At 43.0% G+C, this 25,678-nt stretch overlaps 2 protein-coding genes across 2 annotated transcripts in view; one reads left to right on the top strand and one right to left on the bottom strand.

Annotated features, from left to right (window-relative positions):
- LOC130863894 (protein arginine N-methyltransferase 9) overlaps positions 1 to 602 on the top strand; it is a 42,817-nt gene extending 42,215 nt beyond the window's left edge. The window contains exon 12 of the mRNA XM_057754225.1: positions 160 to 602. Coding sequence (XP_057610208.1) covers positions 160 to 375 — 216 coding nt within the window. The 3' untranslated portion in view covers positions 376 to 602. The remainder of the gene's footprint in view (positions 1 to 159) is intronic.
- Positions 603 to 8,456: 7,854 nt separating this feature from the next.
- LOC130863519 (transmembrane protein 184C-like) lies at positions 8,457 to 25,275 on the bottom strand. Its single transcript, XM_057753568.1, has 10 exons — positions 24,922 to 25,275; positions 21,340 to 21,470; positions 21,211 to 21,247; positions 18,557 to 18,762; positions 17,713 to 17,787; positions 15,725 to 15,818; positions 13,265 to 13,377; positions 10,329 to 10,428; positions 9,732 to 9,903; positions 8,457 to 9,247 (listed from the first exon to the last, which is right to left on the bottom strand). Exons 1-10 carry the CDS (start codon positions 25,261 to 25,263, stop codon positions 8,868 to 8,870), a joined length of 1,650 nt encoding a protein of 549 aa, XP_057609551.1. The 5' UTR covers positions 25,264 to 25,275; the 3' UTR covers positions 8,457 to 8,867.
- Between the last annotated feature and the right edge of the window lie 403 nt (positions 25,276 to 25,678).

Consider the following 25,678-nt stretch of genomic DNA (forward strand, 5'->3'; position numbering starts at 1 on the left):
TGCAAAAATAGATTGAATAAATATTAGTGTCTAGGACTAGTTATTATTAAATTTGAATGGGTGGTTCATTATGTTTTTAGTTCTTATATTCAAATTGATTAAAAAGAGAAAGACTTGATGATTTGCCGTGATAAAATGTTCAAAATTCGATTTCTATAGGTCCGCATTTGTAGATCTGGACGAGTGACTGCTGTCCCATTTTGGTTTCATTTGTGCCTTGATGATGAGGTCAGGCTGGACACCTCAGGTGAAGCCTCCCACTGGAAGCAAGCTGCCGTGGTTCTGGACACCCCCATCCAGGTGCAGGCGGGAGAGGAGCTTGTGCTCAATGTGCAGCATCACAAGAGCAATGTCAGCATCACAGTGAAGCAGTGAGAGAGACTGTAATCATGGGAGGAGTGTAAATTTCCTTGTCGTGGTCAAAGTAAAGCATTAATAAAGCACATGGTAACGGTCTTAACGTGCAGCCTTGTTTTTGCTCTCTAGAAAAGGATGTGTCCTTTGTTTCATTTTATTGGGCTTAGTAGAGATTTGAAAGGTATCTGCCTCATTGTCATGTTAGTTAAACAGATTTTTAAGGTTTTGAGGCCTTGGCTTCTACTGAAGACTGAAAGGTGGTGTGAGCCAGAGCTTGCTTCTGTTAGGTAGCGAGTTAGAGAGTGAAGGTTCTAGGAGGTGTCTTAAGGAGGCACAAACAAAAGCTTAAAAATGCTAACTCAGGGGCTGGAGAGACGGCTCAGCAGAATTTTTCTAAATTTTGATTTGAATGTCCTCTTGCAAAGCTTTGTAATTCACAGGATCCCATTTTTAATTGTTACTGTTTCCTGAGTGATCTGAAAGCCTTCAGAAAGTCCTTGCCCGTGTCTGTATCTTGAAGTGCTTTCTGTACTTTTGATTTTGCTAAGGTATTCTTTCTTTCTTTCTCTCTTTATTTTTTGGTTTTGGTTTTTTTCAAGACAGGGTTTCTTTGTAGCTCTGGAGCCTGTCCTGGAACTAGCTCTTGTAGACCAGGCTGTAGACCAGGCTGGCCTCGAACTCCCAGAGATCACCTGCCTCTGCCTCCCTAGTGCTGGGATTAAAGGCGTGTGCCACCACCGCCCAGCAATAAGGATTTTTTTAAATCTTCTCCCTTGTTCCAGTCTCTTCTTCTCTCTTTTCTCCTCTCCGTTTTCTTTCTTTGATCCTTCCTCCTCCCTTTTTTTTTCTTTTCTTTTTTTTTTTGTTTTTTTGGACAGGGTCTTATATATCCCCGACTGGTCTCAAATTAGCAATGTATCTGAGGATAATTTTTAATTTCTGAATTTCCTATCTCTACTTTCTAAATGCTGAGATTACAGGCACATGCCAGCACCTCTGGTTTGTGTACTGCTGAGGACCAAACTCGGTGCTTTGGGCATGCTAGTCAAACATTTTTAGTAAACTCCATTGCCATCCCTTATTCATCTACTCAAGGAACCAACTTAGCTTCATGAGTCTTTTCATTAGTTTCTGCCCTCATTTTAATTTCTTTCCATCCACTGCTGTTTAGGTTTGGCTTGTTTTTCTCCCAAGACTCTGAGGTTCATTTTTCTTTGAGATTCTCTGATTTTTTTTTTTTAAATGTGGACACGTTTGGTTACAACTTTCCCCTTAGAAATGCTTTTGTTGTGTTCCGTAGGTTTTAGTTTGTTGTTTTCCTTTTGCTTTGATTCTCCTGCTCTCTGATTGCCTTCTTGATTTCTTCAATGCCAGTGCAATGGCATTGGTGTGTTGTTGAGTTTCTACAAGTTTGCATGCTCTGTAGTTACTCTTGCTGTTGATTTTTAGTTTTTTAAACATTTTGATTAAAATAAAAGTTATTTAAAGTTCCCTATGTTTATGTCCTATTATATGATCTATTATGGTCTGTTTTAGAGCCGTTCCTATGAGTTGCTGAGAATGTCTGTCCTGAAGTGCTGGAATGGACTATAGGCTCTGTTGCTATGTCAGTTAACTCTGGTGTGTACCTTCTGACACGATGACCTGTCTGCTGCTGAGAAAGTCACCCACTGTGTGTCAGGATTAATTTGTGACCTTTTATTTGATTTAAAAATTTTATTTGCATGTGGCTTGTGTGCTAGTACATGTATATGCTAGTGTGCACACACAGTATGTACCCATGAATACTGAACCCTGAAGTTGATACTGTCTCTCTCCCTCGTTCATCGTTTATTGAGGTATGTTCTCTTGCTGAAGCCAGAGAGCGCCAATAGCAAAGTCTTTTCAAGCCAGTTTGCCTTTCGGACCCTGGCTCTCCTCCAGTGTTGGGTGACAGAGAATAACCACAGCTGTCTAGCTTGGATGCTGCTCCTGCTCCTTTCTAGTCACTGGGCCATCTTCCTACCGCTCATCTTTGACTTTACATCTAGTAGTTTTGTTTTGTGAAATGGGTGCACATGTGCTGGGTGAACAGAAGTTTAGAATTGTAATGTCCTCTTGATAGATTGTTGCCTTAGATACACAATCATATCTTAGACCTTGTGACTGCCTGGCTCTGTCAGGCATTAAAACAGTGGCACTTTGCTTGTTTATAGTTCCATTTGTTTGGAACACCATTTCATCCTGGCACCGCGTAGTACCATCAGTTTATACTGGTGGCTCATTTGTGGAGACAACAAATAGTAGATCCTTATTTTGACCGCGAGGGGCTCATCTGTGTCTTTGTGGATTTGGGAGCATTGCTGTTCAGTTGTCAGTGAGAAGCACCTCGATCCTGTCGCTCCAGTGTTCGCTTTCTCCTGCTCTTCATTTGTTGTGGCACAGCCGTACTGTGTCTGTTTCCATAGCCTCTTGGGTGCATTTGTTTTCGTCCAGTCAAAAGATTCCTAGTGTTTTCTGATAACCTGGCTCCACAGTCTGTCCATGTTTTGTTGTATGCCCCACCTCTTCTAAAGCAATAGTGTTTGGACCTCTGTCTTGGGCTAGACACCATGGTCATGTTTAATTGGGACTGGTCTATAGTTCATTATCGTTGTACTGGCTGGTTTTGTCTGTCAGCTTGACCCAAGCTAGAGTCATCAGAGAGGAAGGAGCCTCCATGAGATCCAGCTGTAAGGCATTTTCTCATCTTGTGATCAGTGGGGGGAGGGCCCAGCCCATGGTGGGTGGTGCCATTCCTGGGCTGTTGGTCTTGAGTTCTGTAAAAAGGTGGGCTAAGCAAGCCATGGGAAACAAACCAGTAAGCAAGCAGCTCTCCTCCATGGCCTCTGCATCAACTCCTGCTTCAAGGATCCTGCCGTGATTGACTTCCTGTCTTGACGGTGCTGAAGTATAAGCCAGATAAACCTGTCCCCTCCCCCCGCTCCCCCCCACCAGCTAGACTTTAGGTATTTCACTGCAGCAGTAGAAACTGAGACAATCTTCATAGCAGGACATGTCAGTGTGCAGGCAGACATGGTGCTAGAGAAGGATTTGAAAGTTCTGCATCCTGATCCACAGACTGCAGAAAGAGAGTGAGCCACTGAGTCTGACTTGAGCTTCTGAAACCTCAAAACCCACCCTCCGTGACACACCTTCCAGTAAGGCTGCACCTAATCCAACAAGGATGCATGTCCTAATTCAAATGATGCCACTCCCTATGAGTCTGTGGAACTGAAATATATTGCTGTATATTTAGAAAACCTACCATGGCTACAAGTTTGACTATTATACATGACTATTAACCCATAATTTCTAAATTATACATTACATTTTTAAATGAGCTGTATAAACATAATACCTTAAACAAGAGTAGAAATATACATATAATGAAATTGACTTTAATTTTGTATCAGCAGACCAAAATCCATACTATCATCTCCCCTTATTTTTTTTAGAAATTAATTGTGGCTGGGCGGTAGTGGCGCACGCCTTTAATCCCAGCACTCAGGAGGCAGAGGCAGGCGGATCTCTGTGAGTTCAAGACCAGCCTGGTCTACAAGAGCTAGTTCCAGGACAGGCTCCAAAACCACAGAGAAACCCTGGCTTGAAACCCCCCCCCCCCAAAAAAAAAAAGAAGAAAAAAAAATTGTGACCATTAATTATAAACAACCTTCTTTAAATGAAAATAAAACATTTATAAACAATCATTTGGGAATTTGGGCATAGTTTTCTCCAAACTGCTTCCTGTTGTTTGGTGGACAAAGTAGTTTTAGGGTTCAGAGACCTTTTTGGGGGTCTTGTTCCATCAAACCACACTAACCTAGAAGGAATCCACAGGTTCTCATCTTCTACGGAAACAAAAGCAGAACCTCTTTTCCAAAGTAACATATCCTTAGACTCAAATTTTGAAGTCAAGATACTTTTAAAATATATATATTGGTTTGGCTTAGTAGCCCCAGAATCAAATGTTTTCAGCAGTTAACTCATTAACAGTCAAAAAATTCAAAGAAAACACAATAATTACACAATCCAGACTCTGTGTATTTTCCATCTTTACGTGGCTTTTTTGTTTTGTTTTTACTCTATTTCTTTTATTTTTAAACTTTTGGTTTTTTGAGAAGGGCTTCTCTGTGTAGCCCTGGCTGTCCTGAATCTCACTCTCGACCAGGCTGGCCTTGAACTCACAAAGCTCCACCTACCTCTGCAACCCAAGTGCTGGGATTAAAGGTGTGTGCCACCACATCCAACTACTCTATTTCTTTTTTCTTTTTTTAGAACTTTTAATATCCTTTTTCTTTTCTCTCCCAAGCCTCTGTGTATGTATTGTTTTTTTAAAAAAAATATTTATTATGTATACAATATTCTGTCTGTGTATGCCTGCTGGCCAGAAGAGGGCACCAGACCTCATTACAGATGGTTGTGAGCCACCATGTGGTTGATGGGAATTGAACTCAGGACCTTTGGAAGAGCAGGCGATGCTCTTAACTGCTGAGCCATCTCTCCAGCTCCCTGTGTATTGGTTTTTTGAGACAGGGATTCACTGTAGTTTTAGAGTCTGTTCTGGAACTAGCTCTTGTAGATCAGGCTGGCCTCAAACTCATAGAGATCCACCTGCCTCTGCCTCCCAAGTGCTGGGACCCGGCCCCGTGTATATTTTTAAACACACTGTAAACCATTTAGAGTATCTTTTTTGTCTGAATCTGTCTTGTGTACCTTTATCTTTTTCTGACCTTGAGTCTTTAACCTGCTAAGTGATATGGCTAGGATTAGTGCTGCAGTTTTGGTGACTGGATCTGTCTTATTCCTTGGTTCCTGAGAGTCCTGCCTCATGGAGGGGGTATTGGTGGGAGCCACGTTTTTTTACCACAGCTCAGTGGAGTTTCTAGGTCCATGCCACCACCAAGAAGCATGCTGATGGCTGCTCATAAACAGCATTTGAGTGTTTGGTGGCAGGACCTCTTAAAAGAGCTACAAGGCATTTGCTGCTAACATTAATTATAACACTGTTTGGCCAATGGCTCAGACATATTCCTAGCTAGCTGTTACATCTTAACCCATTTCTATTAACCTATGTATCACCATGAAGCTGTGGCTTACCAGTAAGGTTCTAGCGCCTTTCTCCTTTGGCAACTACATTGTGTCTTCTTGGCTCTGCCTACTCTTTCTGTATATTTCTGTTCAGATTTCCTGCCTGGTTTTACTCTGCTAAGCCATTGGCTGAAACAACTTTATTCAACAACCAATAAAAGCAACACATATACAGAAGGACATTCTACATGAAGGGGCTGCACTAAAAGCAACAAAGAAACAAGCCTTGATGTGGGGCCTGGCTGGAGCCAAGTGCACAGCTCTCAGTGCAAATAGCGTGAAGGCCTACAGAGGGATACAGTCCTGTGGCATAGTGGCAGCTATGTGAGAAAGTTTGTCATATTGTCCACAGTCAGGAAGAAACAGACAGCACTTGCTGGCTATTTTTGTTTTATGAAATGTTTGTTCAGCTTTTCTATTACTGAGCTGTATGAGTTTTTTGCTTTTTTTTATATCTATTAACTCCTTTTAAGTAGCTACTGTTTGTAAGTCTTTGTCCCAGCATGTAGGCTGCTGCTCTGTGTCACTGATATATTTTCTTTGCTCTGCAGAAGCTTTTAATTTATATACTTGTCCTGCCCTTATGGGAGCTCTAGATATGGCAGCCAATGCAGTGTCGGGGCCATGCATGGAAGACAGGAAAAGGTGCCTGTCTAGCACAGTAGGCAGCTGTGACCAGGGCTGTTTGAATCTGGGTGTAGGCAGATGCCATCTCTTGTGACCATGGGCTGTTTGAATCTGGGTGTAGGCAGATGCCATCTCTTGTAGAATCTTGTGGATCAAGTCCTGTTCACTCATTTCGTTTGCTTTTGTAAAACAAATTTATGGTATGATATTTTATTTTTTGAGAATATAATAATAGTTCTCCATTCCCTTTCCCCCAAACTCCCATACATCCCTCCCTGCTCTCCTTCAAATTCATGACCTCTTTTCTCATTGTTATTGTATGCATATATGTATACCATATATATTCCTAAATATAACCTGCTCAGTCTATATAATCTACCTGCATTTGTTTTTAGGAGCTGACCATTTGACACTAGACAACCAATTATTATTGTGCATTTTATGAAAAAAACACCACCTCTCCTACTTCCAGTTTTCCTCAGTTGCCCAGTTTTGTGTAGGGTTGAGGCCTTGTGGGATTTTCCCTGTCCGGTTTGGTTTGTACCTTGGTATTGTCCTTGCTCAGCTCACATTTGGGTAGCCATGTTGGTGAGACTTTGTGAGTGTAGATTCTGACATTACTTGGAGCCACAATCTCACAGCAAAGTCCCTGATCCTCTGGATCTTACTCTTCCTCCACCCTCTTCCACAATGTCCCCTCAACCTTAGGTGTAGGAATGTTTTGTAGATTTAACCATTGGGACTGGGCCCCACAACTCTGCATGTTTGGTTATGGTTTTCTGTAATGGTCTATTGTAGATAAATTCCCTTGATGAGGGGTAAAAACTACACTCATCTGTGGGTATAAGGACAGATGTTTATAGATTTTTGTTAGGGATTAGGCTGGTGTTATAAATTAGTGGTTGTAGATTCTCCTCCAATAATTATTAGCACTGAGTAGTTAACTAGGTTTCCAGTACCAGGCATGGTTTCCCTCTTGTTGAGCAGATCTTACGTCCAAATAGAATACACATGCCATTGTTGCATCCCTAGGGTTATCATGACATTGGGTTGTTGTTGAGGTTGTCATAGCTGTGTAGGACTTTGGAAGCTTGTATGGTACCTTCTGATGGTGTGATATTCTCAAAGTCTCAGTTATATCTGTGTCTTACACAGTGAGTTGATTTTGGTGTCTGGTGTAAACGAGGGTCCAGTTTCATCCTTTGGTGTGTGGAATCCAGACTTCCTGGGACAATCCCCTGGATGGAAGCTGTTTTTTTCTTAGTATGCCTATCTGGTGCTCTTGTCAGCAACTATCCTGAACTTTCCATTTTGTTCCAATTGTCTGGTTTTTCTTAGTTTCACTCTTTTTCCTTAAAACACTTTCATTTGTGTTTGGGCGTTTTGCCTTTATGTATATCTGTGTACCAGTGGGCATGCCTAGTGCCTGAGTTGGTTAGAACAAGACACTAAACTTTTCAGAACTACAGTTACAGATGGTTGTGAGCCACCATGTTGGTACTGGAAATCAATCCTGGGTCCTCTGGGAGAGCAACTAGTGTTCTTAACCCCTGAGCCAACTCTCCAGGCACCGCTCTTGACCACTGAGTTCTCTTAACAACTCTTTCTTAGGCATATGGTATGTTGTATGTGCGTGTTTCTCACTATGTTGCTCAGGCTAATCTTAAACATGGGGTCTTAAAAATGACCCTTCTCCCTTAGCCTCATATGCTGGGATGACAGGGACATGAATCATGGCACCCAGCTTGTATTTCAAATCAGGATGGACCATGTGTCCAACTTTCCTCAGAAGTGGTTTGGCCTTTTTTTTTTTTTTTAATATTTCTACATGAGTTTTAGGATTGTTCACCTGACTAATGTCACTAAGATTCTGCTGGCAGTTGTACTGAATCTATATATTCCTATGGGTAGTGTGGGCATTGTGATAAGATTTATTTGGATTCACAGTGTGTCCTTCCATTTTCTCTTTCTTTGACCAATGATTTGTTTACATTTTTGGACTAGACCAGGCTGGACTGGAACTTATTAAGTCCTGCCACCTCTGCCTCTTGAGTGCTGGGTATATCATTAAGTCTGGCTCAAAAATTTTGGACTTCTAATCAAGAAATTTTTGCTAAAGCATTAAGAATTTATGCTTAAAGAATAAGACACAGCCAAGTGGTGGTGCATGTTTCTAGTCCCAGCACTTAGAAGGCACAGGCAGGCTGTTCTGAGTTCAAGGTCAGCCTGGTCTACAGAGGGAGTTCCAAGACAGCCAGGAACACTTAAAGAAACCGTGTCTCAATAAGAAAAAAAGAAACAAACAAAAAAAAAAAAACAAAAGAGTAAAAAAGAGTAAAAAAATAAGACGTAAGAGTTTCAGAAAACAGTACTAGATTTATTGAAAGACATGTAATTGAAGTATAATTATGTAAACTTAAATGGCACATGATTATTAAATTAAATTAATCTGAATTTTATATTTACATTTTCAGTCCAGAGCATTACATTCATGCAGTGGTAAGAAGCACTGATTTTTTTTTTAATTTTTTTATCCTCAAATGTCCATCCTCTTGAGAAATGCAAGAACACTCAGCTGAAGTTGTTACCTACTGTTTGAATATATGAAACCCTAAGAGTTTAAGAAAGCCAAAGCCTAGGAAATTTAAGTGTTATTTGTGATATATAAAACATATACAAATATATATACTAACATGTATGTATTAGTATTATATAGTAGTTATATCTGGCTTTGCCTATCTGAAATTTTGAACATTCTGAGCTGTGGCACCTCTCTAGGAGTCTGCGGATGTGTCAAGGAGCTTCTTCTGCTCGTCTGGGATGTCATTCATGGCATCTTCAGACATCTGGTCTGCAGAGAGCTTGTCCTGTGAAGACACTGTGTCTTCCAAGTCAGGATATTGGCCTGCATTGTCAGGAGGGCCCTGCTCTTCTGGGATGTCAATCATGACGTCTTCACAGAGCTTGGCTGCAGCAGCTGCATTCTGGGGAGTGATCGTGTGTCCAAAGCCCTGATACTGGCCCTGGGGTGAGGATGACTTTGAACCTGGAGAACCTGCATCGCGTGGTGATGAGGAAAGCAGACTTGTGTGTTCAGTATGCTCTGGGTCTTCAGGAAAACATTTTTTGGGGGGATAACCTCGCATTGTTCTCCCTATAAGACAATATAAATTTAATAGCCAACGGTTATTTTTACTGCTGTAAACATAATTCTCTAACCACTCCCTTCCCCCCTTTGTCTTCCCCAAATCTGAAGAGCCTGTATCATAGCACTGCTTTCCATATTTTCTCATTTCTTAAATTACTAGAGTAAATGACCTTCCTTATCTTACATATTTGGGTCAGGGTGCCACACAAGCATGAGGACCTGAGTTCGATCCTCAGCACGGGTACAAAGCTGGGCATGTTTATAGTCCCCGTGCTAGCAAGGCAGAGATAGGATCCCTGGGGCTCTCTGGTCAGCCATCCTAGCTGAATCTGTGAGCCCCAGGACAGCGAGAGACCCTGTTCCAAAACCCAAGCTGAACATCCCGAGGGACCACACCTGAGGTTCATCTTTGACCCCATGTGTACACACACAAACCTAGCTTCCCAATATACACACTTACACTAACAGAAGTTAAACAGCTGTTACCTACCGACACGTCTTACTTGCTCAGAAATATCCTCTCTGATATCCGACACATCCCACATGGCAAGGAAGGAGTCGAAGCACGAGCCTTCCTCTGCCTCTTGCACGTAGGGTTTATAGGAGAAGGAGTAATGATGAGCAATTGCCGCGAAGAACATTTCGATGCAGATGATGAAATCCTACAACAGCCACACAAATATCAGACATCTTTGGGCTTCGATCTAATTTTTCAAATTGCTAACTTTTCAAAGTTACTTAGAATGCCAATAACTTTGAAATATAACCCAGATTATATTCCTTTTCAACATTTTTCCCCCACTTCATAACATGACAAGCAAGATTTGCATCTCTTTTGCTTTCCCTCACTCAAGAATTTCTCAATGCATTACACAAGCACTGAAAGGAACCATGCAGACATAAGCGGACCAGGAATGAAATCAGTACCCATGAGTCCCTGTGGGCCATTTCTCTCGGGTTCTCGCTCCTCACTACAGAGTAAGCTAGCAGTCTTGCCCACTGTTTGCACGTTGGCAGGTTCTGGGCATCACTGCATTAAATTGCTTAAACAGTAACACCTCCTGAGTTCAGAAACAGCCCTACTTACCTGCAGGCCTGTGGCCACAGCTTCGGCACTTTGCCATTCCCACGTACGCTTTTCTGAAATAACGCCAACCTTAACCAACAAAGCAATAAGCACTGCTTGCCTGGATGTCAAGAAGAGGTAAATGTCAAATCTAAATCATGAAATGACCAGCTGTTTTATGCAATTAGGGGCTAGGGAGGTGGCTCGGTGGGCAAAACGCTTGTTGTACAAGAGTGAGGAAGGTCTTAAGTGAGAAGCACAGAACCCAAGTAAGGCTGGCATGTAGCACACACACACGTAAACCAGCGTTCCTGAGGGGAGCTGAGAGGTGGGACAGAATCCGGGGAAGCCGCAGGCCAGCAAGCCTTGAGTGTGTACAGTGAACAATTAAGAGACCCTCACCTCAATGCAAGACACGGACACCCAAAGCTCCTCATCTCCACATGCACACATGACATGGGCATGTTCCCACTCACAATAAACACATACATAACATATACACAAAAAGATTAAAATCCGCAACCACAAACAGTTAAGGCCTCAGTGTATCCTAGGACTCCAAACTATCCTGCCTTCAGGACACACTCCCAAACCAACTGTGTTTACAGTAAATATATGCACCTTGCCTTACAAATGTATTAGCTTCATAAGATGAATTTCATTATGTATTCTCAGAAAAACATTTGATTTATATATTTTTTTTGTTCTGAAACCATGTACAAATAATTAGATTCTGAGTTCTAACAGTGTGTTTACCTGTGCTTACTAAGACTTTATTATTTATTTATTTAGATACAGGGTCTTTCTATGCAATCCTGGTTGTTCTAGAACTTGCTATGTTGACCAACCTGGTCTTGAACCCAAGATCTGGCCACCTCTGCCTCCCAAGTGCTGAGACTAAAGGCACGTGCCATCACACCTGGATAATTACTAGGATCAAAAAAATTACCATTTATTTTCGGCCGTGTATATGAGATCGGAGGACAACCCACTGGCGCCATTTCTTTCCCACTACCGTGGGCTCTTGGGTGGAACTCCCCTCGTCAGGCTTGGCAACGGCAAGCCTCTCTTCCTGCTGACCCACGCCACGGCTCTACTACTCTGTCTTATTCCCCCTCCTTTATGATCAGTGTGGCAGGGTCCCTGAGGGCGGCTCTGTTCTCTACTTCTGCTTTTACAAGGGTGCTGGGGATCAATCTCAATTCTTTGGTGTGCACAGCAAGGGCCTTTCCCTGCTGAGCTATTCTGCCAGCTTATGGGTTATCTGAATTAGAATGCTGTTGAGTTCCAGAAGTTTTTCTAGCATAAATTACGTCTGTAGAAGACTGCACATGATGTGTGCCCTCAGATGCTAATCATTGATCTGGCAGTGCAATTCCATGAATTTTTTTCTCTTTTCCCCTTACTGAACTGCTAAACTGGATGGATTTGTCTGTGTAACTCTTATTACCTAGCCTATTACTAATCTAACACCATGTCTAGGTTTGTTTGTTTGTTTTGTGACACCGAGGACAGGCAGTAGGGCCTTGTCTACACTATGCGGACACTCAAATGTATCTCCATCCCTACCTTGTATTTTAAAGGACACACACTGATAAACATTTCCTCACACCATTAAATGTCTTCTCCTAAACTGATACTGTTTTATTCATGACAATCATAATTTTAAACAGTTTATTTTATTCATTTTGAGACAGGGTCACACTATGTACCTCTGACTGGCCTCACACTTGCTATGTAGACCCTGCTAGCCTTGAACTCATAGAGAACCACCTGCTTCTACCTCCCCGGGGAGTGCTGGGATTAAAGGGTACACTACCACACCCAGCAGAACTATAATTTTAACGATGGTATCAAGATAGTTAGGCTATCTCAAATTATCTTCATCTTTTAAATGTCATAGTGGCCGTCTGACTACTTCTTTGATTGTTTAGATACAAGATCACACACGGTGGCATAGGCTAATCTACAACTTGCTATAGAGAGCAGGCTGTCATCAAACTCAATGTGAGATTCTCTTGGTTTACCCTGAGTGTTGGGACTACAGGTATATACCACCACACATGACTAAGATTATGTTTTTAAAATACTTTTAAAAACTATTTTTTAATATTTAGTTTTGTGTGAGTTTTGCCTGCATGTGTGTATACAAGTAGAGTATCTGCAGATACCAGAAGAGCGCATTAGAATCACCTGGACCTGAAACTGCAGAAGGTTGGGACCACTAAATTTGTTGGTGTTGGGAACTCAACCCAGATCCTCCAAAAGAATAGCAAGGGCTCTTATCTGCTGAGCCATCTTTCCAGCCCTGTTTTTGTAAATCTTACAAAAGCTAAACTGATGGGTTTAAAAAAAAATTTCAGGGGCTGGAGAGTCATCTCAGTGGTTAAGAGCTTCCAGAGGTCCTGAGTTCAACTCCCAGCAACCACATGGTGGCTCACAGCCATCTGTAATGAGATCTGTTGCCCTCTTCTGGCCTGCAGGCATACATGGAGGCAGAATGTTGTATACATAATTAAATAAATCTTTAAAAAAAAATTTGTGTGTGTGTGTGTGTGTGTGTGAGAGAGAGAGAGAGAAAGAGAGAGAGAGAGAGAGAGAGAGAGAGAGAGAGAGACTGAGACTTTGCAAGTATGTGCATGTGTCACAGAGGTCAGAAGAGGGCTTCAGGTCCCTTGAACTAGAGTGACATGAGGTTGTGAGTTGCCATACATGGCTGCTGGGGACAAACTATGGTCCTCAGGATAAGCAGCAAACTCTAACTGCTGAGCCTCTCTCCAGCCCAAGGACGTCTGCCTAGTTTAGACTGGCCTTGAACGGATGGTCCTGCCTCAGTTTCCCAAGGGCTGGGACCACTGAGTCTGGCATTGTCTTCACATTACTGTAAAAAACTCCCTTAAACAACAATTTTATTGGCATTTATAAAGAAAGAATATTTAAGAGCACGCAATACTTACCAGAATGAGAGAAAGACTACCAGTTTGACACAAAGAAATTTGCCAAAAGGTTGTATAGGGCTGAGCTCTTCTTTCAGCACATTGTAAAACAGCCAGAGGCAGTACACGGCAAACTAGAAACAAAAGCAACATTCATCATTCTGCAGTAGGAAGACAGGGACTGACTCTTAAAGCCGAAACCAGAGCCTGCTCTACAGGAACATTCCAGGTGGAACTTAAGGCTGATTAGTCAATGTTTTAGTGCTTTTAATACGTTACTGCAGAGGTATACATGTGAAATTTCTCAAGACATATGGACCATTTTTCCTGAACGTGTTTCTAAGTATTCACATACTGTAACTCAAGCAATAAACAAATGACATGAACAGAAGAAAAGATTTCCTTCAGTCGAAAGAGAAGGGAAACAGACCTGTTAAGCTTTTAAACACAAATTACAGTCACTTTTTATAAAAACTCTATTATTATTATTATTATTATTAGCTAGTCTCTTGTGTAACATTTACACAACACACATACATACACGGTTTATAAATCAACACATTAAATAAGTACAGTTTCAATAAAATTGTGACCATGAAATCTACATCATACAAATTTTCTTGACAGCAGTCTGTTAGTCCAGCTGGCCTGACTTCTTAGAATAAACGTTCATGACGTTAGAGTCAGTTCTAATAACCAACCAGGACTTCAACAGCAAGAAGCATCTCTGAAAGCTTACTTTCCCCATTAAAATGATAAGACACTTTATGCTCATTTAAACTACTCCAGGACAGGAAAGCAGTAAGGATCCTTCTTCAGATCCTTGGAGTGGAGTCAGGGCCAAGCAAGCTGCATGCTCTACACTCACAGGCCCTGGGTTCTAACTCTAGTACTGTTAAAAAAAACAAACCAAAAAAAGAAATTGAGGGCCTAGTGGTGGTGGCATACACCTTTAATACCAGCACTCAGGAGGCAGAGGTAGGTGGACCTCGGTGAGCTTGAGGCCAGCCTGGTCTACAGACCAAATTTCATGACAGGCTCCAAAACTATGGAGAAACCCTGTCTCAAAAACTCAAAAGCAACAGCAACAACAGAAACCAAAACAAACTGACTCTCGGCACCGAGCCATTTCTCTGTACATATGAACTGTTACCCTGTTAGGCTGGGATCATACCCAGGGCTATGCGTGCTAGGCAAACACTCCATATTCCACCAGTCACAACCCAATTTCCTAACATCTGTCATGAACTAAAATAAAATTTTGTTCCCCAATATTGTTCTCAACTAAAAGTAGCTAACTTTTGTGTGTTTTTCTTAAATTTTACTTTTAATATCTATCTAAATGCCAATGGGAAGAACAAACTATGCCCACAATGAAGAGCGTTTCCAGTCCTTTCTTATCATGGGTATTTCATCCGGAAGGCAAAAGCACTTCTGACCATTTCTTTAGACTACATTTCCAGAAAAAGGACTACGGGTCATGAAGGCAAACATGACGGAAATCTCTGGAGACACACCACATTTATTTCCATTAAAAATTGTTTTGTTTTGGGTGTTTTGAGACAGGGTTTCTCTGTGTAGCACTGGCTGTCCTGGAACTCACTTCATAGACCACGCTGGCCTCACACTCAGATCTGCCTGCCCCTGCCTCCCACCTTCTGGGATTGAAGGCATGCGCTGCCATGCCCAGAACCATTATAAACTTCCAACACTGTGTGTGGGCCACTGTATTTCAGTTACTACACTGTAGGAAGCACCACCCAAAGACACTGCTTACAGCCCTTAAGTTCCTAGAACAGCACCCATTTTTTTTTTAAGTTTCAGTCTTGGCGGGCAGTGGTGGTGCATGCCTTTAATTCCAGCACTTGGGAGGTGGAGGAAGGGAGATCTCTGTGAGTTTGAGGCTAGCCTGGTCTACAAAGCAAGTTCCAAGACAGCTAGAAGAACTGTTACGCAGAGAAAAATCAAAACAAACAAAAAACAAAAAAACTTCACTCTTTATTTTCCTTTAATTCTAAATACAGAAAAGACAATTGAGTTCTTTCTGTTTCTTTTCTTTTCTTTCTTTTTTTTTTTTTGAGACAGGGTTTCTTTGTGTAGTCCTGGCTGTCCTGGAACTCACTCTGTAGACCCAGCTAGTCTCAAACTCAGAGATTTGCCTTTATGCTGGGATTCACCTGGTGAATCCTTCCTTTTGCACCCTTAGACTTTCCCTCCAACTGAACAGGCTGATTGTGTTGTTCTGCTCATTTAGAAGCACACAATGCTTTTACCCACAGCTATGCGGTAACAAGGGCAAACAGGTGTGCATGTAATCACCAAATCATTCATGAACACATTACTGTACTTTTATATACATTAAAGCTGTTTCAGGTTCCATGTACAAATTAAAAAGTAATATTTTTCTCAAGAAAAGTGCCTGATAACACTCAGCAACAGAAACTAACTTAGTACAGCTACGGGGAATGATGATTTACTTACCACTTGTGACAGGTTATTTAATATAACCAAGTAAGTCCAAGCATTGAAGACACTAAAGTTCCCTTCATCGTAGACACCAATAATCTCACATACCCTAAAAAATTGCAAAAATCAACGTTATGACTAACCAAGCAAACCCATATCTTAATATGTCTCCTTTAGAGACTTATTTTATGTATATGAATATTCTAGTGCATGCAGACCTGTGCACAATGTGTGTGCAATGCCTTTGGAGGCCAGAAAAGGGTGCTGGCCACGCTGGCCCTAGATTTTACTGAACCCGAGTCTTCTGCAGGAGTACGGGGTGCTCTTAACCCTGAACACACACGGAAGGTATGATGGCAGCACTGAAGATTTCTGAGACCATCTACTTCAGCAGCGCTATGGATCATCTTGTGACTCTGGTCACGGACAGAGAAACATTCTTCTAGATGTGTATGATATGACTATTCCTTCTACCTCAAAGGAATGACAAACTCAGCATCATTAAACTAGAAAATCACCACTAACTCCAAAAGACAAGGCCTGATTTTGAAAAGTGTGACAGATAAACATTGATTCCAGCTCACCTTTTCCCTGTAAACAACCTGGCAGATGTGTATCTGCAGACCCAGTCCCCCCACCCCCCGCCCTGAAAGTAATTTTTAGCACAAGTACTGGGTTATGCACTCGTCCAGTTTCTAAGCAGCAAACAAACAAAGCATAAGCCATAAAGCACTCCAGCTCGAGGGCAGAATAAAGAACTGACCTGGTTTGTTTCAGCGTGGCTGTCTTTACTTTGTGAGCTGCAGAACTTTGAGGTCTAACAGAGGAATCATATAAATTGACACTTTGGATATTTTTAGGGAATGTTTCCGAGGTAGTTTAATTATGTTTCATATTTTGACATCAAATGGTTTTTGTCTGTGTTTGAGACTCAGTCTATGTAGACCATGCTGGCCTCAAACTCACAGAGAGCTGCTTCCTCTGCCTCCTCAGTGCTGGGATGAAAGGTGGCACCAGTAAAAGACTGGTGTAGGAGTTCCTTCTGTTTGTGTGTTGCTTTCATTGGTTAATGAATAAAGAAAATGCCTTGGCCTAGTTGATAGGGCACAACTTAGGTAGGTGGAGAAAACAGAACTGAATGCTGGGAGGAAGAAAGCAGAGTCAGAGAGAAGCCATGATCCTCCACCTGAGATGGACGCTGATGAGAATCTCTAGTAAGCCACTGCCACGTGGCGATACACAGATTAATGGAGATGGGTTAAACTAATATGTAAGAGTTAGCCAATAAGAAGTTAGAGCTAATGGCCAAGCAGTTTTCACTAATAGTTCCGGTGTGGTTACTTCAGGTGTAAGTTAGCCAGGTGGCCGGGACAAACAAGGGGCCCCTGCTCCTTGTAACAAAAGACAGTGCTCCTAATAAAACTTTTTTTTTTTTGAGACAGGGTTTCTCTGTGTTGCCCTGGCTGTCCTCAAACTCACTCTGTAGACCAGACTGGCTTGAACTCACTGAGATTTTCCTGCCTCTGCCTCCCAAATGCTGGGATTAAAGGTGTGTGCCACCACTGCCTGGCTCCTAATAACTCTTAACAAGGTAGAAAATAAACTGTGGTTAACCCAAAGGAGATTTTATTTTTTGTGTTTTACAGCCTGCTCTCAAAAGAATAAATCTTGTGATAATTCTTGCATTGTTCACTGTAATAGAATCCAGCTTTTATATATGGATTTACATTATTAATCAATATTGATTTTCTACTTGTTTTTTCCCATTTAAGAATATAAATTATTCTTTTAAGACAGGGCCCAGTCTGACCTTGAACTCTCAATTCTCCTGAATATACATTGAAATGCTAGGATTATTTGCCATGAATCACTACACTTGGTTTCTGTGGAATTAAACCCAAGGCTTTGTGCATTCAAAGCAAACACTCTTATCAACTGAGCTGTATTCCCTGGCATGTATCAAGAAGATAAAATAAACCCAGCTCCCGAAAGGTCACACTTACAACGCCGTCACAGTGGTGATCGGTCTGACCACAGTGTACTGCAATACTCCTAGTTTGCACCGAAAAAGAAGCATTCTGCAAGAGAAGAGAACACCAAAGCTCAACTATTCAGTGGCATCAGAGCATCTCAAAGCCTCCAAACTGAAGTCATTTACAAGGCATGTAACAGAAGGAGTAGAAAGTTCTGGGACCTTGGTCTTTCCTTGTTTCCCAATCTTGCCATGACATACCTCAAATCAACAGGACCCAATGATCTCATCAACAGTCCAAATAAACCCGATTATCTCAGACATTTTTGCTAGAAGTGACAATGAAAGCTCTAACACACACACTCCAGGAGAGAAACTGAGGCACAGATCGACTGTGCATATGTACCTGTGCATAGGTAAGAATGTGTTCACAGAAAGATTTCCTGGGACAAGGGAGCCACCGAGGGTGGCAGCACATTCTCCAGGCTGTGTCCCAGACTGCACAGAGGAGGTGGTGAGCTGAGCTCCGGCTTTCCTCGGCCTCCTGACAGCAGGTGCACTGGCCGCACGCCTTCCCACCACAATGGTCTAGCCTCACAAACTCTGTTCCTTAGTTGCTCTTGTCAGTCATCTTGTCCCAGCAGTGAGACAATTAGCTGTTTGATCACAGACAAGATCACGGAGGCTCCTATTCCCAGCTGTAAAAAGGATGCTGACTAAATGTTTTCTAAGGTTTTCTCCTACAATACACTGATGAACTTTTCTACCAGAGTGATCACTCACAACATAAAAAGAAAACAAAACAACAAACAATAAAAACAGCTGACTGATACTGAAAGCCCACGCGGAGGCTCACTAAAGACAAACATACTTACTCTCCCATAGCCCAGGGTGGACAGCAGCACAGAGGGGGGAAATGCTGTTGCTGATCTTTAGCTTCCAGGTGGAGCACCAAATTGGGAAATCGGATTGTTAGGTAGTTGTTAAGGAATATCATGAAGTTATAAATGACGTAAGCTTCATAGCACTCCCTCCAGGTGTCCACATAGATGGCGATTTTAGGATACTTCAAAGCCAACCACTACAAGAAAACAAGACGTTAAAGACCTGTCACCGACATAACGTGAATTCACCCCACTCACAGAAGCTAACTCTAGAGCCTGGAGATCGTGTCCCATGCTTGCCGCAAACTACCATAATCCAGAATGGATTCACTTGGGGAGGAGGCCAGGGAATGCAAGGCTGCATTCCATCACTGAGCTGCACCCCCAGCGCTGTAACACATGCCTTGATGTGCAACAAGCAGCTTCAATACAGCTAACAAAAAAGGTAAGTGCTGGGGCAAATGAGGAATATAAAAAGAAAAGTTAATTGCGTTCTCAAATTATCCGAAATTAAGGGGAAAATGATCACAGAAAATACTCCTGAAGACATCTGTGTGTGTCTTTCTTGTTTTTTTTTCAGACAGGGTCTATGTAACCTGGATATTCTGGAACTCACTAGGTAGACCAGGCTGGCCTCCAACTCACAGAGTTCACCTGAGGGATGGGATTAAAGGTGTGTAATACCACACCTGGCTAAAGCCATTTTCTTATATCTAACCACCAGAGTAGTTACATCCACTGTGGAAAGTCTTTTGTCCTTTCCTTTTCTCCTCTTTTGGGGGGCGAGGTGACAAAATAATAACGGAAAAGCGTGAGAGTGATCCTTGAGAATCTGCATCTATGGTTTCAGCCAACCCTGGGGCAGAAACATGTAAAACAGCTCCTGACCCCAGGTCTGCACTCTGGAACTCACTAGACAGACCAGGCTAGTCTTGAACTCATGGGGGTTCTCTTATCTGCACCCCTATCTCAACCTCCAGGGCTGTCACTATTATTAATTCCAAGCATATATTAAAGAGTAGTGGTGAGGACTGAGCTCCCAAGGTTATAATGAGGAGCAGAAGGAGAGAGAACATGAACAAGGAAGTCAGGACCATGAGGGGTGCACCCAACCACTGAGACAGGGGGGCCGATCTATTGGGAGCTCACCAAGGCCAGCTGGACTGCTACTGAAAAAAACATGGGATAAAACCGGACTCTCCGAATGTGGTGGACAATGAGAGCTGACGAGAGGCCAAGGAGAATGGCACAGGAACTTTCATCTGGCGATGGATCGAGAGAGAGACAGAGACCCAATTTGGATCAACCGTCTGAGCTCTTAAGGTCCAAATGAGGAGCAGAAGGAGGGAGAACATGAGCAAGGAAATCAGGACCACGAGGCGTGCACCCACCCACTGTGACAGTGGAACTGATCTATTGGGAGCTCTCCAAGGCCAGCTGGACTGGGACTGAATAAGCATGGGTTGAAACTGGACTCTCTGAACAAGGCGGACAATGAAGGCTGATGAGAAGCCAAGGACAATGGCACTAGGTTTCGATCCTAATACATGAACTGGCTTTGTGGGAGCGTAGCCTGTTTGGATGCTCACCTTCCTGGACCTAGATAGAAGTGGGAGGACCTTGGTCTTCCTGTAGAGCAGGGAATTTGGACTGCTCTTCAGTATCGAGAGGGAGGGGGAGTGGACTAGGGGGAGGAGAAGTGGAGTGGGGATAGGGGGAGGGGAGCGGGGGGAGGGGGCAATATGTGGGAGGAGGGGGAGGGAAATGGGAAACGGGGAGCAGTTGGAAATTTTAAGTAAAAAAGAATAAAAAAAAAAAAGGCATGCACCTCCTGGTTTCTATGGCAACTAGTGTGGCTACTGAGATTAAAGGTGTGTGTCATGGCTACTGGGATTAAAGATGTGTGTTACCATAAAAAAAAAAAAGAGTAGTGGTGAGAGATGCATCCCTACAATACGCCTACAAATGTCTTTAAGACAATCACAGGAAAAGAGCTACACATTAGAAATATTTGAAACAGCTTCATTTTTCATTACATTATCTTCTTTGCCAACATTAAAAAAAGTGAGTTAGCCAGTTTCAGTGCTATATGCCTTTAATCCTAGCACTAGGGAGACAGACTGGTGCTGTGGGACAATGGTCTGTACCCTGTCAAGTGTATTTTAATAAAGCAGAAGTATAGGTGGGGTGACGAGAACAGGAGAATTCTGGGAAGAGGAAAGATTCAGTCTGCAGTCCTCACTCAGCTGCAGAGGAAACAAGAGGAAACTGCCTCACTGATATAAAGTACTGAGCCATGTGGCTAACACAGACAAGAATTACGAGCTAATGTACGATATAAGGATTAGTTAATAAGAAGCCTGAGATAATAGGCCAACCAGTTCATAATTAATGTAGAGTTCTGTGTGTTTCTTTGGGATTGAACAGCTGTAGGACTAGGGGAGACAGAAACCTCTGTCAAAAAACTGGGAGCCCTCTGTAAGTTCAGGGTCAACCTGGTCTCCAGAGTGAGTTCCAGGACAGCCAGAAATACAGTGAGACCCTATCTCAAAAATAAAAAGAGAGAGAGAGAGAGAGAGAGAGAGAGAGATGAGCCATCTCTCCAGCCCAAGAATTCTTAATACAATACAATAAAATATACTTACGCTATCCAAACTGTATATTGGGACCATCCAAAGAATCCTATCGAAAGTAAAACATAAAATAACATTTAATATCATGTTTATGAATTATGTCCGTCAACACTAGTAGTAGCAAATATATTAAGATTTGACCTTATAATAGGTTTCTGAAGTTCTGGTTGCGTGTAATGCACTAAGTGCTGCACAATCCCCCAGAGGGACACAGGGATTGTCAACAGCAGAAAGACACCAGCGATGAACCATGCTTCGGTGTGGATTCCAACCTTGAAAAACAAAAGAACGCATTAGTTTAGATTCTGATATTAAAACTATACAGATCAATATTTTTATTTCTTATGTCTTCATTTGATTCCTAATCCTGCTTGGCATTTCCAAAATAATTAGTAAAAATTTTTAAAAAAGATTTACTTTTTAAAAAAATTTTACGTATGTTTGTGTCTGTGTGTGGGTATGTGCATGTGTGGGTATCTGCTGAGGCCAGAAGAGGGCGCTAGAATCCTTGGACCTGAAGTTAGAGGGGTGGGAGAGCACACACCTTTAGTGTGTGTCCAAGGAGGAGGCTCCAGGACAACCAAAAGTACCCTCCTCGACAAAACAAAACATTCCCCATACTATCTTTGCCCATGGAATTGTGTCTGAGTGAGGACCAGCACTGAGTGTGCCAAGGACTGATGCAGACCAAGTGTCCTCACAGAGTGCTGCTAGGAGGAAAGTTCCATGTCGAGCAGTCATAAACCACGTGACAGGAAAAACGAGCCACCACAGCCACCGCTGCAGTCACGTGCCACAGCACGGCAGCGCTGTGGGCACTTCTCTCTGCCTCAGTGTCCTCGTCCACAGAGGGAATCTCCTGTATTCAGCATTTCTCAGAGGGCTAAATAAAATCATAGTTACAGAATGAATGAGAGCGATCTTGAGGATATGCTCTAGCTAATACCTCTAACCTTAAACACAAAACAAAGTCTTTGTAATCTCAGTCTTCTCTGCCCATTGTGCTATCATTTCTCAGGGCCCTTCAGAGTCAAATCTTCAAAACTCAAAGATTCTCCGGATTCTAAGCTTCCACTACACATTCCCACTTGAACAGTTCTGTTCTGGCTTTAGTCCTTCAACTGCAGTGAAATCACTGAGCTCCCAATGACCTTTCTACTTGTGAAACGTGACAGGCAAGGTGGCAACAATGGACACCAGCCAAAATGTTCCCCAAAACCCTCCTTCCCAGGCATTCACTTCGTTCTTTGTAATTTCCTGTGAAATACTGGTGCCAGTCCTTTACCGTTGTTCCTTCTCTGCATCCTTGATCTAAAGCACTCTTTATCTGCGGACATTGACTGAAGTCTGACCATACCTAGGAGTACACCTGGAGGAGTACCTAGGTGTGCTCCCCTTCCAGAGGCTGAAACCTAACCTCGAATGCCAACGGCCATATTTGGGCATAAGGCTGATAGGAAGTGACTTAGGTAAAATGAGGTCATAGTCTCACAGGGCTGGTGATCACAAAATGAGATGGGCAACAACCTGAGGATTCAGCAAAAGCATGGCCAACCTGTGACCAGAGAGCATCCTCCCCAGAGAGCAACCCCTCTGGCCCCCATGATATCTGACTCCAAAATAGTTTTCAGGACTGTGAAAAGATAAATTCCTGTTGAAGGCACTCAGTTCATAAACATGTGCTTTCACGTGTGTGAGTGCAGGTGTAGGTACAGGTGTGCGTGTGTGAGTTCAGGTGTGCATGTGTGCAGGCGTGAGTGCAGGTGTGCAGGTATAAGTGCAGGTGTGGGTACAGGTGTGCAGGCGTGAGTGCAGGTGTGCATGTGTGAGTCCAGGTGTGGGTACAGGTGTGCAGGTATGAGTGCAGGTGTGGGTACAGGTGTGCAGGTGTGAGTGCATGTGTGCACGTCAGAGGACAACTCTGGGAAATCAGCTCTCCTTCCATCTTGTGAGCCAGGGTCTCTCTTGTTTCTGCTGCTGTGCTGCATATGCCAGGCCAGACGGCTGACCAGCTTCTAGGCAACTATGTGTCTACCTTCCTCTTGCCATAGACATCGTTCATGTTGGCTATAGAGGGGGAACTCGGGGTCGGGCTTTCCTGGCTATTGCGTTACTTGCTGAGCCATCTTTACAGTTTAGTTTATGGCATTTTCTTAGGGCAGAGAGAGCAAACAAGACAAGTAACTGCAGCTGAAGCGGTTCTGAGGTCTAGACTTGCATATCCAGTGCAGTATGACAGGCTCACCTGCACACCCTCCATTGGACATCCCTATCAGAACTTGAGGGACTTGACTTGGGGTGCTGGCAGTTTACACTGCAGATCAGAATTGGTCTGAAAGGTTAGAGGCGCTTTGAAACTGCAGCTCACAACTAAGAGAAGTCTTAAGCAGAAATGGTACACATTTCACTCACCTTCATATACTATATTCCAAGGACTACTAAATGAGGAAGTTATATTTATATTAAGATTGCTATACCCAAATTTAGACAACAAAATTTCAAATAACCTAAAAACTTAACAAATGAGAAATATTTAATGTCATATTTTAATAGCCCGAACTAGCTATATGGACTATAAGAGAAGCCAAAAAAGTTTAGTGAACAAAAGCACCCTACAAATATGTCTAGACACATTGTTTAACTAAAATATTTTCCACAATCAAAGGGGGGGGGGTTATCTACATGGTATGTCATAACTCTTCCAAAAGAAGTGTTTCTCAATAAAAGTACTTTCTGGTTATTAATTAATTAATCGATAATTCTAAGTTCCCTTTATACATATATTATGGATATGTTAGGTACCCAGCTTGCAATGCTTTACTAATGCCACAGCATGACATCAACACATAATGAAGGGTGGGTCAGAGAGATGGCTGCGCTAAGGTGCTGGCCTCCAACACTACACTGATCCCTTGCGCTCGGTCCTCACTTAGCACTCAAGAAGGAAGGAGAGAACCAACTCCCCCAACTTGTCTGTCCTTTGACCTCCACAACCGGGCCATCCCACGAACACACCAACAAATACATTTAAGAAAAGAAAGAAAGGAAGGAAGGGAGGGAGGATGAGAGAGGGAGGGAGGAAGGAAGGAAGAAAGGGGGGAAAAAGAAATGAATACACAGGAACTTTAGTAAAACTTTTCCCTTACTGAGGAGTAACTTCAAGTCTGGGAATGTCGCTCAGATGGGAGAATGCCTGCTTGCCTCAAATGCACACAGCCCTGGGTTCCATCCCCAGCGTTCAATAATCAGAAGCGCTGAGAATGTGCTTGGAGGTTTACTCTAGGCTACAAGGCAAATTTCAAAGAGCATGGTCTACATAAGACTTTATCCCATTAAAGAAAGAAACAAAAGACGTAACTTCAAACGTAAAAACAATTAGCAAGTCAAACTAAAGGGAATCCTTTCGTTTCAGGAAGAGCTTCTAAAATCCAGAACGTAGCTTTCAAGGTAGTTTATTTTATCTGGTTAAGACCAATATCAGCACAGCAGATCTGATTTCAAGAAGAGTTCTCTGGGAATTGATGGGTATCGGCAAAGCATTCTCAGCAGCAACATTGACTATTTTCTCCACCCGGTCCCACCTCCAGTTGTAGCGGCAAAATGAAATCAGACGGGTCCGTATATTCAAAGACAAAATGTTTTTCAGACCCCAAGCATGAGAGCGCAGACAAAGGGATTCTGCCAACTAGCGTGGGAAAGGGTAGAGGTGCTGGACCCTCCTACCTTTAGTTTTTGAAGTTCCCAAACACCGAAGGGAACCGAGACGAGGATGGAAATTACGTAAATAAGTACAAGCAGGGGCCGGATCCATCGCCTCCAGTTGTTCCGATTACAGGCGCAGGGCATTTCCATAAACAAATTAGTTTTGAACAGCTCAAAAAATGAACCAAGCCGAGATTTTGGCTTCTTTTCTTCGTTTTTTTTTCTCCTCTGGCTCTCTACAGGGGAAAATTCAGCAGCCGCTGGCACCGCGTCCTCGGGTTGCGCTGTGGTTGCGGCTGCCGCAGCGGCAGCAGCTCGGGATGCTCGCAGGTGCGGGCTGCATCCTCGCCGGCTAACCGGCATGCACCCCGTCGGCCGCGGCGCAGTCGCCGCTCACCTGGGGGTCGCCTAAAGTCTTGGCTGCACCATGGCCCCGAGGACAGCTGGGGTGACCTGGGGAGGGTCCCACCTGCAGCTGGAAGTCAGCGACTCCCTCCCCACTGCTCTGGTAGGCGAGTCTCCGCCCCCCGGAAGACCCGGCCCCCGACTTCCTCACTCACGCTTCCGGAACTTCCACTGTAGTGGAACTCATCTTCGAAAGAAATGAATCCACTTCCGTTTCCGTTCAGATGCTCAAGGCCAATAGAATCCTGATTATATTCCTTTTCAACATTTTTCCCCACTTCATAACATGACAAGCAAAGTTTGCATCTCTTTTGCTTTCCCTCACTCAAGAATTTCTCAATGCATTACACAAGCACTGAAAGGAACCATGCAG

Source organism: Chionomys nivalis, chromosome 21, assembly GCF_950005125.1.
Source record: "Chionomys nivalis chromosome 21, mChiNiv1.1, whole genome shotgun sequence".
Lineage (NCBI taxonomy): Eukaryota > Metazoa > Chordata > Mammalia > Rodentia > Cricetidae > Chionomys > Chionomys nivalis.